Genomic DNA, 16630 nt, shown 5'->3' with positions numbered 1-16630 from the left:
GGTCTTATTCTTTGACCAATGCTGACAAAAGAGAGTTAGAATTATTTCATGTCAGGGGTTTGCTAGCCCTGAAACATCTAGCTATTGAACATGATTTTCTTAGGGCAGAATTAGATTATTGGAGTCCAGAAACACACTGTTTTAAATTTGATTATGATGAAATATGTCCCCTGCCGGAGGAATTCGGTGCAACCTTTGGATTTCCTGCTAGAAATCTTATTGCCATGCCTACCCTACGTGAATATTATTACCAAGATTTTGAACGCCATCTGAATCTAACAGCTCCGATTAGCCCCCGTGACACAAAACAGGCACCGTGCCATGGTGGGTGTCTGCCGTGACACGGTGTAATCTGCCGTGTCACGGGAATCTGCAAAAAAAAATATATATATTATTTTTTTTTTTATCAACAACGGATTTTTTTTTTTTTTTTTTTTTTTGCAGATTTGGTTGATGGAGCGTTTAGAACTATTTGAAGCCCCCGACAATGTTGAAAAATACGGCCCTAATGACCTAGTCCGCAGGAAAAAGAATTACTCTGCGAACATGTCGTATGAAGACTAGAAAAATTTCTTTGCAAAAAGGGAATTTTCCATTCGTTGGGTGGTGCCTTGGTGGAGGCTTACTAGGATGGTTGACACGAATGATACTCCATATTGCCGTGTTCCTAGTATCTCAAAACTGACCTTTTATTGTCCTTCTCGACTGATGCGGCAGTATGGACTTGAACAAGTAATTCCACGCTATAACGATAGTCCTCGTGAAGTATCGTTGCATGAAAGTAACGTTCACAAGTACGAGACTTACTGGATTGGAAGACCTTTGTGGACCGTTTTTGCAAGTGACCAAGCTCCTCCTCCTTTATCTAGTGCATACAACGATTCGGATCACGCAAGTCTGATGTGAAGAGTCGTCTTGAAAATAAGAAAGCCCCTCCTAAAGATCGTCTAGGTTCGAGAACACAAGGAATTGAATTTAAGACTCCTATAATGCCGAAAAAGAAGAATTATGTGAAAGGGAAGGGTAAAGAAAATATGGTCTATAGAGAGAAACAACCGAAGAATTTCAAAAGAGGTGAAAGGGGTGAAAGTTCGACTAGGGGTGTGACGGTTCGGGCTACAAAAGACACATTAATGGTGAAGGCCGACCTAATTGACCAAGAAAAGGATGTTCCTAAAGTGAAGAGAGATTAGATCAATATTGCTTTGCTTTTTATGATTTATAATTTTTATTTAAAATAAGGCATATGATGCCAATAATTGTAGTCACATTTATTTCAATAATAATGGCATATTTATTTCAGCCTTAAAAAAATAAAAAAAAATTACAATGAATTTTATTTATTATTTATTTATCCGAGTCAAGAAGTCGGACACAATGGAAGAACGAAAATAAAAAAAAATAAAAAAAAAAAAACCTCGAACAAACAATGGATTCGCAACGAATATGTCACTAAAAAAAATCGAAAAACCTGAAATTCCACCGTGTCACGGTGAAAAATCCCGTGACACGTTACAAATTCCCGCATCACGGCAATTCCTTTTTTTTTTTTTGCGCTCAGGTCCACCGCTCCATGGTGGACTGTACCGTGCCACGGTGGAATGTCCCGTGTCGCGGCAAAAACCCTTTTTTTTTTTGTCGTGACGCATTGCTGAACTGACGCGCATATTTGATCGACAGAGGGAGGATTTTTATTTTAAAGTGGTCGGGCCCCCTTAAGGGGTTGCCTACGTATCCTAAAAAGGAATCAGGCCAAACGTAACTCTATTGGGTCATGAACCCATGCGACTAGGCATAGAATTTCTTGAGTTGATCCAAGTTGGTTAAATTATGGAAGTCGTTACCGTCCATGTCTACCAATTGTGCCGCTCCGCCAGACAGGATGGCTTTAACAATGTACGGGCCTGACCAATTCGGTCTGAATTTTCCTCTTGGATCTAACACGTTTTTACGAAGTGCTTAAGCACCAGGTCACCCTCTTTGATGTTCCTAGTCTTGACTTTTTTATTAAACTGTCGCGCCATACGCTGTTGGTAGATTTGGACATGATGCAAAGCTACCAAGCGTTTTTCATCAAGTAAGACTAGTTCATCATATCTTGCTCTAATCCAGTCGACTTCATCTAATTGGCTTTCCAATGCGATTCGAAGAGAAGGGATTTCGAGTTCTATTGGTTGTACAGCTTCAACTCCGTAGACCAAAGAGAAAGGAGTAGCCCCCGTTGATGTACGAACAGAGGTTTGATATCCCCAAAGGGCGAAATGTAGCTTACTTGGCCAATCCTTGTAATTTTCTATCATCTTTTCGATGATAGTTTTCACATTTTTGTTGGTCGATTCAACTGCACCATTTGTTTGTGGTCTGTAAGGTGATGATCTGTGATGCTTGATATGATATTTCTGTAATAATTCCGTGCATTCGGCTTGGAAATGTGTTCCATTATCACTGATCATCTCATGTGGTACCCCATAGCGGCATATGATATTTTTCTCAATGAATTGAGCTACATGTTTCGCCGTCAGCTTAGCATATGAGGCAGCTTCGACCCATTTGGTGAAATAGTCGATTGCTACGAGAATGAATTCATCCCCCCCTTGTCCTGGTGGTGTTATTTTTCCAATGATGTCGATGCCCCAAGTGGAGAAAGGCCATGGAGAAGTATATGTGTAGAGAAGCGAAGGTGGAACATGCTGTAAATTTGCGTAGACTTGACACTTCATACATTTCTTGACGTATTCGTGACAATCTCTCTCCATAGTAGTCCAATAGTAACCTTGTCGTTGAATCTTTTGGACTAACATCTTTGCATTCATGTGTGTTCCACATATACCGGCATGAAGGTTTTCCATGGTTTTATGTGCTTCTTTCTTGGCTATGCATAAGAGATTTCTTCCCATTGCAGTTCTCTTGTGGAGTTCTCCCATGATGAGCACATACTGTGAGGCCAGGAGCCTCAAAGCACGGCGTGCCCTTTTATCAGTATTAGGAGGGTATTCTCCTCTTGTCACATAATTAAGGATATTTGTATACCATGGCTCTTCATCTTCTTCTTGTGGTTCTTGTTCATCGTCAAGTGCGTGAACATAAGCCGGCCCATATCTTCTTTCTATGGTCAATGGCATTCTGATTGTATCAGTTGGAATTCGCACCATTGATGCCAATTTAGCTAGTGCGTCGGCGAATTGGTTTTCTTCTCTTGGCAAATACGTATATTCCACTTCATCTAGTTGCTCCGTGGGAGTTTCTAAATGAGCTTGAAACGTAGCAAGACTTTCACTTCTCACTTTCCATCTCTTGGAGATTTGGTTAATGATTAGTGAAGAATCACCATAGATTCTGAGTTTCTTAATTCCCAAGGCGACAGCTGTTTCTAACCCCAAAATGCATGCTTCATATTCTACAGCATTGTTGGTGACATCAAAGTTGAGCTTCATGGAAATTGGGATGTGCTCTTCATTGGGTGATACAAGCAAGACTCCTACACCACATCCTTTTTGGTTTGAAGCTCCATCGAAATAGAGTGTCCAGCTATCATCTTCAGTCATGAGTAAATCTTTGTCAGGGAAATCGTACTCATCTTCTTCTTTTTCAACTTCTTCTAGCGGAAAGTCTCTTAAGAAGTCAGAAACCGCAGAACCTTTGATGGCTTTTTGTGGCACAAATCTCAAGTCAAACTGAGCAAGATTGACTATCCACCTTGATAATCTGCCATTGAGTGTTGCTTTTTTGAACAAGTATTTGAGAGGATCCATCTTGGACACGACATGAACTGTATGAGTGAGCATGTAATGTCTTAGTTTTTGTGCGGCCCATACAAGTGCGAGACACAACTTCTCAAGTGGTGTGTATCACGTTTCATATCCTTGAAGTTTCTTACTCAAGTAATAGATTACATTCTCCTTGCTTTCGATCTCTTGTGCTAGCATTTCCCCCATCGTTTCTCTTGTGACCGTAAGGTAGAGTCGAAGAGGAAAGTCAGGTATTGCTGGCGCTAGCACGGGTGGGTTTGCCAAGTACTCTTTGATTTTGTCGAAAGCTTTTTGGCAATCGTCATCCCATGTGACTGGGACATTTTTCTTGAGCTTCTTGAATATAGGTTCACATATCGCTGTGAGCTTTGATATGAACCTACTTATATACTGCAACCTTCCAATGAAACCTCGAATCTCCTTCTCATTTTTGGGTGGTGGCATGGCCATGATCGCCTTTACTTTTGTAGGATCTATTTCAATCCCTCGAGAACTGATCATGTATCCAAGTAATTTGTCTGACGTGACTCCGAATGCACATTTTGCTGGATTTAATCTCATGTTGTACTTGCGGAGTCTTTCAAAGAACTTGCGAAGTGTAATAATATGGCCTGGGCGATCTTTAGACTTAACGATCATATCATCGACATAGACCTCCACCTCTTTGTGCATCATGTCATGTAACAATGCTGTACCTGCTCTTTGGTAGGTGGCACCTGCGTTTTTCAACCCGAATGGCATTACCGTATAGCAATATGTACCCCATTGCGTGATGAATGTGGTTTTCTCCATGTCTTCTTCGGCCATCAATACCTGATTATATCCGGCGTAACCATCCATGAATGATAGGAGTGCATGGTTTGTTGTGTTATCGACCAGAATGTCAATGTGAGGTAGAGGGAACCCATCTTTTGGGCTTGCTTTATTGAGATCCCTGTAATCAACACACATTCTGACCCTTCCATCCTTCTTTGGAACCGGAACCACATTTGCTATCCATTCTGGATATTTGGATACTCTGATGAAAACTGCGGCCAACTGCTTCCTGATTTCTTCCTTGATTTTGAGAGCCACATCGGGTTTCATACGGCGCAGCTTTTGTTTGACAGGCTTCATACCTGGAATGAGTGGTATCATATGCTGAGCTATATCCCTGTCAATTTCTGGCATATCTTGGTATGACCAAGCAAATACATCAACAAATTCACTAAGCAAGTTAATTAGCTCTTTGCGTTCATCTTGACTTAGTGTTAATCCAATTTTTACTTCTTTAACAGTCGTATCATTGGAAATGTTAACTATTTTTGTATCTTCGATAACTGCTGTTTTATTTTCGTGTTCTTCCATTGCTTTTATTATTTCTTTGTCATTTTTATCATTAGCAAAGCAATATTGATCAGGGCTAGGGGAATGACAAGCATCGTAAGCAAAGGTACTCATTTTATTGAATTCATTGGCTAATACATCAAGAGGGGCAAGGTCGGCTGCGGCCTCACCGGATTTATTAGGACTAGAAAGAGAGGACTCAACAAGAGACTCAGGGTTGAACTCTATAGCAGAAAGAGGGTCGGCCTCAGACTCCAAGGACTCGTCTACAGACTTAGACTCAGACTTGGACTCGGACCCAGACGACTCAGACTCATCAAACATAGGACCCTCGCCAGCGGTTATTTCCAACTTCTCTCCACTTGGCGTAGTGATCCTCAATGTCTTGCGCCATCCCCTTGAAATGTTGTCAGCTTCGACGATTAACTTGGAGGGGTCAAAATTCTTGTTTGCTATGACAGCTTGAACGAGTTCGGAGTTATCATTGCGGACCGGCTTAGACTCATTCTTCTCCATTCCAAAAAGCAGGTTGATTCCTAGATCATCAGAGTTCGGGCTAGCTGGCTTCTCGGTTGTGATGAACTCTTCGTCTTCATCAACAAAGTCACAATCGAGGAACATCTCGAATCCTGGTTCACGGATCCCATCATGGACGAATGGTTCAGGGAATTCATAGCATGGGAAGTCTTCCCCTTCTTTGATGTACTGGCCATTGAGGGTGAACGGATATGGATCCATGGCCATTTCTGTCTTCGTGATTCGAGCGTTATTGCGAGCCTTCATCTTCAATAAAGCTTGTTTCACATCTTCTTTTGTTGGCTTAAATCCCAAGCCAAAAGTATCCTTCTTGAGTGCACCAGGATAGCCCCAAAATTCAGCCATTTTCTTCTTAAGTCCAAGGGTCATTCCAGGGAAATGACCTTGCTTCTTCAGAATGGCATTGATATTGGTGTTTGAATAGGGATCGAAGTCGAGATGGCACTTTTCCTCCTCTTCAATCATGAGAAAATCATCTAGTGAAAACCCCCAAAGATCTTCATCTTCTTCGTCATGTTCAACATGGACGATAGGAGTGTCGATAACTTGAATGCGCATAGGAGAGGCATCAATGGTAATTGGAACCCCTTCAACTATGGCTTTCACTTTTTGGTGCAGCGATGATGGAATCGCCTTTAGCTCATGAAGCCAAGGGCGTCCTAACAACAGATTGAAAGAGGCCCTAATGTCCACCACCTGAAACTTAGTGCAACGTTCAATGGCCCCAATAGTTATGTTCAGTATGATAGTACCCACGGCTTGACAGCGAGTATTGTCATAAGCGCGAATCCCTTGAGTGGAGGGAGTCAGTTCTTCATTCTTTATGCCCAACTTCTTTGCAGCACGGAGTGGGCACACATTGATTGCAGAGCCATTATCAACCAGGCTCATAGGAACATTCATTTGCCTACACACCACAGTGAGGTGTAAGGCCTTATTATGTTGGTCCCCTTCCGAGGGCAGATCCTTGTCATAAAACGAAATCAGATTGCTAGTACTTGGCAATTCAGTAGTGAGAAAGTTGATCAGTCCTTGAGGAGTCATGTCATCATCAACTCCTATTTTCACCAGAGCATTCATCACAGCCTTTCGATGCTCGTGGGAAGTGGCCAAAAGCTTCCATACATTCATCTCCACCTTGGTCTTTGCAGTTGTTTGACCACATCGCTGTTCACAGGGTCGATGGGATCAACTATCGGATGTGATTGTGGTGGAGGTGGATTAGGTTGTTGCAACCGTCTACTTCTGGTGAGAACCTTGACCTCAAAGTCCCCCCAAACATCTTCACTTGTGCCAAGAGATGAGCAGGCTATATCCTTGAGATAGACGTCTTCATCGTCACTATCCCAATTTCCATTCACTTCTTCAGAACTCGAGACAAATACAACTTCTGGCAGAGGTTCATTCACAGGTTGAATGAGTATCGACGGATCAAAGGAGACTTCATCTCCCGTGATAGCCAAAGCATCAGAAAGAGGACCTGTTTGAATGTTAGGCTTCTTGCCCCCTGGAGGGACAGGAAGTTGATTAGCATCAATTAGGTCTTGGATCGCATCCTTCAACCTCCAACATTTCTCAGTGTTATGACCCTTGCCTTGATGAAACTTGCAATAAGCATTGGGGTCATAGCTAGCGGTCCTATTCTCTGGTCGAGGTTCTGGAAATGGTCCGATTGGCATAATCAGTCCTTGACCATGCAAACGGTCATAAGCAGCATCATAAGTCATTCCCAAAGGCGTGTAAACCCTCCTTTTCCTTTGGAATCTTTGAGGAGGAGCATTAAGGGCCAACACATCATTGATATTGATATTGTTGGTAGCATTATTGGGCTTAGAAGACGAATAAGAAGGAGTGTCGTTCTTCTTGTTTTTCCAAGTGCTGTTATTATTGTTGCTACCAACAGACTTCATTAGTTCGTCCTCGATATTGATTCCAATATCGTATACAGCTTCAAAGGTACTCAGAGGCAGAAACTTCAAGTGTTGCTTGTACTTATGAGTCAGATTGGCAATGAACAAGCGAACCATTTCTTTCTCCTTGGGGGGATCCACCAGGAGCGCAGCTATTTCCCTCAACCTGCTTAAGTAAGTGGTGAAGCCTTCATTCTCTTTCTATTTGAGAATGGAGAGTTCACGTTCAGAAGTCTTGGCCTGAATGTTACATTTGTAACGATTCATAAAGCTTTCAGCAACATCCTCCCAAGTCGCGACATGTTTGGATTCCAAAGAATAGAACCACTGTTGACAGGCATGCTCCAAGGAAAGAGGGAACACCGTAGGGAAGAGTGTCACATCTACTCCCTTAAGAGCCATGGTTGCAGAAAAAGCCTTCAAATGGAAAAGCGGATTATCAGTAGGCTTGAATTTGGGAATGTCAGCAGTGGAAAATTTCTCGGGAAGCTTGTCTCTTATGGACGAAGAGGTGACAGGCTGTTCCACATAAGTGAATTCTTCATAAATCTTGCTCATCTGTTCCTTAATCTTGTCCATTTCAGCGATAGTGACATTGTTTTGATTGTCTTGTTCTACCGTGCTGACTCTAGTGGTGAGTGTCTGCATCATGTCAGACAATTTTTCAATTGTCTTGTTGAGGTTCTCGATGTCTTCCTTAGTGGCCATTGGTTGAAAGTAGACTGAAGATGGATCTTGTGGAGATGATTGAGGTGGTTTCCTTGTACGCCTCTTTGGTATAAGAGGTTGTTGAGGTATTGACTCGAACCGTAACAATCTACCCCTGCTTCTTGACCAAGTGTTGTGACACCGAAACAAACACACCTTTAATGACCAAACTTAACCTTAACCCATCCGGATTAAAAAGAATAAAAAAAAAGAAAAAAAAATTTTATTAAAAATCTATAATTTTGAAATTCTACTTGTTTATTTTATTTTTTTTTTAAATATGGGAGGATACCATCCGACTTACTCCGAAAAAATAAACGACACAAAAACAAGACCTCCCTAAAATACGGTCAAAAAGTAGTGCACGACTTAAAGAAAAAAAAAAGTGTGTGAACACGATATGTGAGTGATTAAGTGAAGTTATGGACGCGTGTTTTGACCGTACGGCTAGACATGACACCAAACTGGACACAACAACCACATACGTACGCACAAAAATCGAAAAAAGGACTGGCATGACACTTTTCCTGGGCACCGTGTCACGGTGCAGACTGTCGTGACACGGTGCAGTCTACCGTCAGACGGTAGAGAGCCCCGTGTCACGACACTGTTCACCGTGGCGCGGCAGAACATGTCGTGACACGGTGCGCAGTTTCAGGTCAGTTTTGTGATTTTTCCAGATTTTAACCGATTTTAGGTCCGTACTAATTACTATGTGAGAATAAAAACCCTCGGTCATGGGTTAAACAAAAGAGTAAACACATGAAGGTTAGCACCAAACAACCACATAGCATTTAGGCACGATGATGTAAAAAAAGTTCGCAACCTAGAGTCAACATCTATGTTCAACTATTGGTCAAGCTTTGGATGTCAAAAGGGTACCATGGTTAAGAGTTTGGACGCGTTAGCAAGGCAGCCTCCCTTGAGGGTGTATGCCAACGGGCGGCTCCGCGAGTTCGTGATGAAATCGAACTCGACTCCATGGTTTGGGTGGATTTAATAACTCGGATGAACCCTTATTGCCATGAGCGTTTTTGGGTCGATAGAGCTTAAATCCCCCGGGGCTAAGACGCATGTAGAACACATACGTTTTTTCAGAAAAATCGAAGGAAGTCGACTGTGAGGAAAGAAAATAAGCCACCGGACTGATTTTAGGACTGCCATGACACGGCAAAAATTCTCGTGTTACGGTACTGTGCACCGTCAGACGGTGCACTGTACCGTGACACGGCAGATTTTGCTGTGGCACGGTAGTCAGAAGATCTGACTGGTGCCCTGTTTTCCTTCGCGCGCAACCAAGTTATCCAATTTTTCCTACGGGACAGACCTGAATGCGACGTTAAAACGTCTATGCAGATGCAAAAATGCCAAATTAATCATAGGAATATTTTTTTTCAAGAATCTTTCAAGTCTCATCCACTCATCTTAATTAAATACCGATCACTCAAATCGATAAATAATCAAGAATCCTCCCCAATGGAGTCGCCAAATTGTAGGCGTCGTTCGAAGTGCGCCTACATAAAAGCATGTTGTGAATATGCTTGGCACTCATAGAAAGTGAAAATTGACATATACGATTAGGGACAAGGAAAGTAGGGAGCCGCCAACAAGTTTTTAAGGAACTTGTAAACCGTTCACGGATCATAAAAGGCAACCACGATAAAAGGACAACGATAGGCAACAACGATTGACCCGTGAAAGTTACACCCCATTCATAATCCATGAGATTACTAACTCCATATGGTTCGGAACCACGAAAGGAGGATCGGGGATGAAGGTACGAAGTGAGTCATGGAGTCACATTCGCCCGTATTGGCCTCTACTCGATTCTTTTAGTGAAAAGTGATTCCTGTGATCTCAAAGGCATACAAACAAAATATTCAATTCGCTCCAAACTATTATTTAACTAAATTGGTTGAATATTAATGCACACATATAATTCTAAAATATTGGTGATCACTTGAATTAATTAACATGATTAAAAAGGATCCTAAACCGGTTGTCCAAATTATCTTATTAGGCGTGATTTTCAATTACATATTCCCTTTAACATGTAATATGGTGATCAATAAATATAATATAACAAACATTAATATTGGAAACAATTTAATCACAATTCCAACAACATAAAATCGTTAGAAAAATAATAGAAATAAAAGGAACATGATTCTTACTTTGATTTTGTTTGTTTGCAACTACAAAATAATAAACGAGTTAGTAAGTTCAAGGAAATAATAATAAAACAATAATTAAATTAAATTAAATAAAGTAGAGTTAATTTAGGGCCAAACCCTCAAACAGTTCTACCTTTCACGCCTTGGCTTAAGGACAGAACCACGAGTAAAGTATGGACTCCTTTGAGCACTTGAAGAAGGAATTTTGAAATGAGAAGGGTAGGCTAGTATTTAGGCTAAAGCATAGAAGAGAGAAAAAATAAAACTAGCAGAAATGAGGGGGTATTTATAGGGAAAATGTCCTGAGGGAGCACACGGAAATTTTCAGAAAACGGGAAAGAAAACGCGTTAAGGGTTTACGCGGAAAAGATACGGAATGTCCCGTGTCACGGGAAATCCCACCGTCAGACGGGAAGGATTCCCGTGACACGGTGGCTGTCTACCGTGGCGCGGGAATTTCCAGCCCACTTTTTCGTCTAAATACATTTTTAACCCTAATTTCATTCGGCATTTTAAGTGTCGATTGATAATTTCGGGCTTTTTCTGACTTATTATTATTTGGGCTAAAATAAGAAAATAATTAAATAAAAATAAACAAAAGGTTTGGGCCAAAAAATAAAATAAAAAAGGGTTTGGGCTAAAATTAAATAATAAGTTTGGGCTGAAATAAAAACTATGCTTTTACCAAACATCAAGACTAATCCATGGATTGTTCAAAAATATGAATTTAATCAAATACGATTTTTTAAGCACTCTCGGGATTAAATACTGAACCCGACCAATAGTGGCGGTGAAAGGTTGTTCATCATCGGGTTTGGTTTTGGGGAGACATTTTTAGGTGTCTACAACTATATGATTTATTAGCACAAAATATTTATTAGCACAAAATCACCATCCAAAAAGTTATTTAGTGAATTTAGAAGGCTAAGAGTGTTGGTGTTGGGCCTATTACATTTTGCATGCATTTGGATTGAACAATTAAAGTGATTGTGTTGTTGGGCTGTTCACAGGCTTACTCTTATTAAACAAATACATAGGTAAAACAATTTCATGAAGAAGCAAATTGATGATACCTCTCTCATCCCAAATGTTCTACATTAAGTATGATATAATCTTTTTATTAGAGACCTATCAATTATGTATGATATCAATAAGTAATAATACTAATATATTTCAATACTCCCTCCGTTTTTAAATACATGCTCCATTTCTCTTGGACACGCATGCCGATGCTAATCTTTGATCACTAATATCTTTAATTATCAATAAGTATAAATTCTAACAATTGAAAATTAATAATCTATTCATTGAGATGATTCCAACAAGTACCCACAAGAATATATTTTTTCTTATGTATAAATCACAAACATTAGTCAAAGTAGAACAAATGAATAGTGCAAAAAATAGAAATGGAGCAATTATCTTAAAACGGAAGGAGTACAACATAACTACACTTTACACAATAATGCAATAATTTATAACGTATAGAGATATATATATCATGTATAAATTTACAAAAACTAAGCTGAATAACTTATTTATACGCCTTGCTAATAATTTTCTTAATTGGTCTAAATTTTTTTGATTTTTTTTATAAAATTATTTAAGGGAGAATTCAAGTTAATCTCTGAGATTGACATGAAAAGTTAATCTCCTCTCACAGTATATTGTTTTACTTTTATTTTTAAAATCATAAAGGTGAAATTATAAAATGGCGCGAAAATATATGCATAAGGTTGTGAGAGGAGATTAACCTGGAATGTTAATCTGGAGATTAACTGGGGCTCCCTCTTTATTTAACCTTTAATTAAATTCAAATAAAGTTTTGAATAATATTGTTTTTTAACAAATAAAATATTAAAAGGTTTTAAAAAAATTTAAGAAATACCCCATCCACCGGCAGCCCCCTACCCCACCCCGACGGTCGGCCTCTAGTGTCCACCGTCAGCGCCGGCTGACCCCAAAAACTACACCCATCCCATACACTAAAACAGAATCCCCCGACATAAACCCGTTTAACCTAGGAAACCCGATTTCTAGGGCTTTTGGGTTTTCTGGGTAAACGGATTTTTGGTGGTTTTGGGCGCGAGAATAGGATTTATGGGTCCAGAAACAGGAGAGAGGAAGGTTTTGATGACGGGAGTCGGTTTTTGGGGTGGTTTGGGGCAGGGTTGTGTTACGAATCGGGGATTTGGGCTAAGTTGGTGGTCGTTTATGGAGGGGCGGTGCCTGAAACGTGCAAGGGCTGCACGGTACAGTTGCCCAAGATGGTTGACGTGGCTGGGCACTTCGCCTTGCGCGGCCGGCCACGGCTGCGACTTGGCTACGCACGATCTGCGGTGTATCTGGCAGAATGCTCAACCACGGAGATATGGGGAGAAGTAATAGCCCGAACGTGAAAGTCTTGTTATTAGGGATGCCGGAAAAGGAGATAGTCGGCGCTGGGGATACTGATCGTCGATGGGTGATCGCTTGGGTGATGGAAGGGGGGTGATAATTACCAACCGGTGGGGGAGGTGGTTGGGTGGGTTTTTTTTTTTTAGTAATAATAAAAAAAAAATAGTAATTTGTATTATATTATATATCTTACAAATTAAAAATATTAAATCAAATTTTAAAAATCAAATTAAATTGACAAAACCAATAAAACGACTCAAGGCATGGTACCTGTAAACATAGTTACTAAATGGTTTTTGCCTGTTAAAATTTCTACACCCCGTCGTAATATTAACAAATAATTAAAAGGTTGTATTATTAAAAAAAGAATCGGCCAAAGGTATATTATTATTTGCAATTTTTCAAAAAAAAAAAAAAAAAAAATGAGACTAACCAAGTAGTAGTGGTGCAACTATGCTGAAAATACTAACCAAATATTTTAAGATATCGAGCTTGTTACTAATTTATTGTGGTATATATACTTCCTCCGTTTTTATTTAGTTGACGCATTTGATTTAGGCTCATATATTAAGGAGAAGAGAGAGAGGTAGCTTGTAAATACAAGGTAAAAAACTTACCCCGAAAGAAAACATGTCAACTAAAAAAAACTTCCTAAAAAGAAATACTTGTCAACTAAAAAGAAACGAAGTTAGTACCATTTACAACAGTAATATCTAAAACAAAGCAGAAACTTCAATACTTCGTGTATCAAAGTTTCTTTTTCTTTTTTTTCAAAAATGGAAGGGCACTGAACGGGTTCACAGAAGTTTTAGAAGCAATCATGGCTACATTAGGCAAATTACCATCGGTAGGTTGGAATTTATCACCAAGATTTAAATTGGAATCAGACAAGGAGCCTTTTTGCAAGCCCTCAGCTGTATCAAGAACACACGCCGAAGCTGTGACATTTTCACGTTGATCCATTGTTAGGCCTGGCCCTTCATTTTCAGGTATAGTGGAAACGTGAGAATCATTTACTGTGGACGCTCCACCTCCTTCACATTCTGGGAAATCCGGATCATCTTCATCATCTACACAAAACCCACCACCCATCTGCAAGTATTCACTATCTACATCAAAAGTAGCAGTATCCACCTGGATAGAACCTAACTGATTACTATCTATTTCTGCCTCGTCTTCTTCAGCACAGAATCCACCACCCATTACTAAGTAGTCTCCATGGGAGCCGGGACCAGAAAGATCTCCAGACATGAAGTCTTTTTCTGCACTAACATTAGCCATATCAGCTTCACGTCCACCTGCTCCTTCACTACAATTCTTGTCCGTCTCGTTTAGAGAAGTCAGTAGCTCATCACTTTCATAATCTTCTTCCATATAGTTAGCAGCTTTCCGGGCACGCTTCGACTGCAAATTGATGCAAGGAAACCAACCTTAGAGAAAAATAAAAGAATTGAGCAACTTGACAAGTAATGACATTATTAGTCCCTAGGAATGGTGTTGTGGACGATCCACTTTTGAGGCTATTTGTAGAATTTACAGTTCAAATATACAATAAGACAATTATGTCCAGTACTGGAGAACAGTGGTCACCACTTTAAACATCTTGACTTCAACTTAAACTTGCTTCATAATCCCCAGTTTAATCAAACATGGAAAACCTATTGGTTTTCATTTTAAGGGTTAAGATTTATCTATTTCAGTATTGAGAAGTGTGCCAATTAATGTGTCAGTAGACTTGGTAAAACAGCACAAGCTGGTTATATCATTAGATCACTATAACTAAGAGCACGCTGATTAAAATAAAAAATAAAATAAAATAAAATACAAAGGATTTCAAAAGCAGTTCTTCCCACCACCATCCTCAAAATAAAATTGCAAAATAAAGATATTAAGGCAATGAAATTTAGTTGGAGTTAGCAAATCAACAGGTCCATACAGTTGCCAGTCTAGTCAAGAACATTTCGTGTCAATTTTCAACCAAGGACTAGTAATTTGCTGCTAATCCAAATTAGTTAGCACCTAACCAACAGCCAGGAAAGACGAAAAGGAAGAGGGGGGAAAAAGCATACCCTTCGAACATTATCAGGAAACTCAATTATTTCAGCTAGCACTTCATGTTCACGCTCATCACTGTTGCTGTTGTGATCGTCTATACTGATCTCATCACACTCAGAATCGGAATTCTCCTTTCGCCTACCTTTACCAACAGCTGTCTTTTTTCCTCTACCTCTGACTCTACTGCTTCCAGCATCCCTCATACTCTGTTTTTCAGCCTCGAAACAGACTCCTGTGGTCGACAGCCCATCTTTATTCATCTGCTGTAGTGATTCATACTTTTTAGCAGATTTGTTTCGTGATCCAACAACGTGATCTTTTCTTTTTGAAAGAGACTTTTTCCTTTTGTTAACACTGGCATGTGCTTCGGCTTTCTTCATCTTTGCAGGATTCTCTTGCAAATCATTAGCTTTTTCCAAGCCTGTGGACTGTTTTCCGGTTATGCCTTTCACAGCTTGCTTGATTCTCTTGCTGCGGATTTTGGCAAATCGCTCATTGAAAGTATAAAATGCTTCAAGTCGCAATTGCGTCTTCGAAAACAAAAATCAAAAGAAGCCATAAAGTCAGTGATTGAGACCTTAGGTCCATCTAATGGACAATATTATGATTGTCAAATAATGCAGCAAAGGTATAAGAAGATGGTCCAAAATAACAAAAAACCAAAAGCAAATGCCTGTGCGAAGATGCACCATGACACAAATACGGCTTAATAGCTTGAAGCGTAGAAATATGTGCAAACAATTCTATTAAGAATAAAAAGTTTTCACAAGCTGTTAACCAACACAATCTCTCTCAAGTGTTTATCCATAAGGACCATAAGTCCATAACTATCAACAAGAGCAACACAAATGGTAAAGATTCCATTTGGGCTTGAATTTGCATATTTATAATCTGGTTTGATTATCAACTAAGAAGTAAACTCTGAACAGAAATCTTAATGTTACTCTTTGTACACCTTTGAGAAATCTTAATGCCACTTGTAGATTTATTATTAGTTTGCAATTTTAATTTAATTTAGCTTTAAATTAATTTGTGGAATTTCATGATCCCACATTGATGGGATAGAAATTCCCACTCATACTTTCCTCTATAAATACCAACCTTGGGATTTGGAGTAAAGTGCTTGAGTGGGAGTTAGAAAGAGCATTCCATATTTTGGGAAAAACTCTTAAACTCCATTAACACTTGGGTTTTGGTCGGACCTTGCTAACTCCAAGGTAGCGGACCTAAAAAGTCGTGTTCGTCCTTTGTGGGTGGATACCGTTGGAGGCACGGCATTTGCGGTGCTCAAGGCTTTCAAGTAAGAGCCCGTTTTGAGAGGGCGAAGCTCGCTTCAAGGGTATGATTCGTTCTTCCTTTCCTTGTGTTTATTTATTTATGCTTTATGGTTTTATTAATTACGAGTGGTTCCTTGGGTCGGGGTTGTTTCCGCGGTGAGTCGGACTCACCAAACCCCAACACTAGACACACCTAGCCAAGTTCGAAGCTGTCTTTGCCCTAGACGTGAAAGGTTTATAATTTATGAGGGTTTGGTCCCAAATCTTATTTTCATTTGATTGTTTGTTTAATATTTTTCCTTGAAGTTACTAATGTGTGTATTTTGTTATTAGAAAGAGATACGAGGCATCCAAGTAAGTAATTTAATTGTTATTATTTTGATATAGAAATTATGCTTTAATTTTTTTAATTCCTAGTATCATGTTAGGATGTTTTATTGATTCCTAATATCATGTTTAGGGTAATAACTAAGATTTCTAATATCATGTATGTTTAT

At 39.7% G+C, this 16630-nt stretch overlaps 1 protein-coding gene across 1 annotated transcript; it reads right to left on the bottom strand.

The window, feature by feature from the left end:
- Nucleotides 1-13388: 13388 nt before the first annotated feature.
- Nucleotides 13389-15777, bottom strand: LOC145556025 (uncharacterized). The gene is made up of 2 exons (XM_081617710.1): nucleotides 14871-15777; nucleotides 13389-14205 (listed from the first exon to the last, which is right to left on the bottom strand). The coding sequence occupies exons 1-2, from the start codon at nucleotides 15234-15236 to the stop codon at nucleotides 13549-13551; spliced, it is 1023 nt and encodes a 340-aa protein (XP_081473836.1). The 5' UTR covers nucleotides 15237-15777; the 3' UTR covers nucleotides 13389-13548.
- Between the last annotated feature and the right edge of the window lie 853 nt (nucleotides 15778-16630).

This window comes from Chenopodium album, chromosome 8 (genome assembly GCF_948465745.1).
Source record: "Chenopodium album chromosome 8, dcCheAlbu1.1, whole genome shotgun sequence".
NCBI lineage: Eukaryota > Viridiplantae > Streptophyta > Magnoliopsida > Caryophyllales > Amaranthaceae > Chenopodium > Chenopodium album.
The sequence above is the reverse complement of the archived record's forward strand: the minus strand, read 5'-3'. Positions and strand labels throughout refer to the sequence as shown.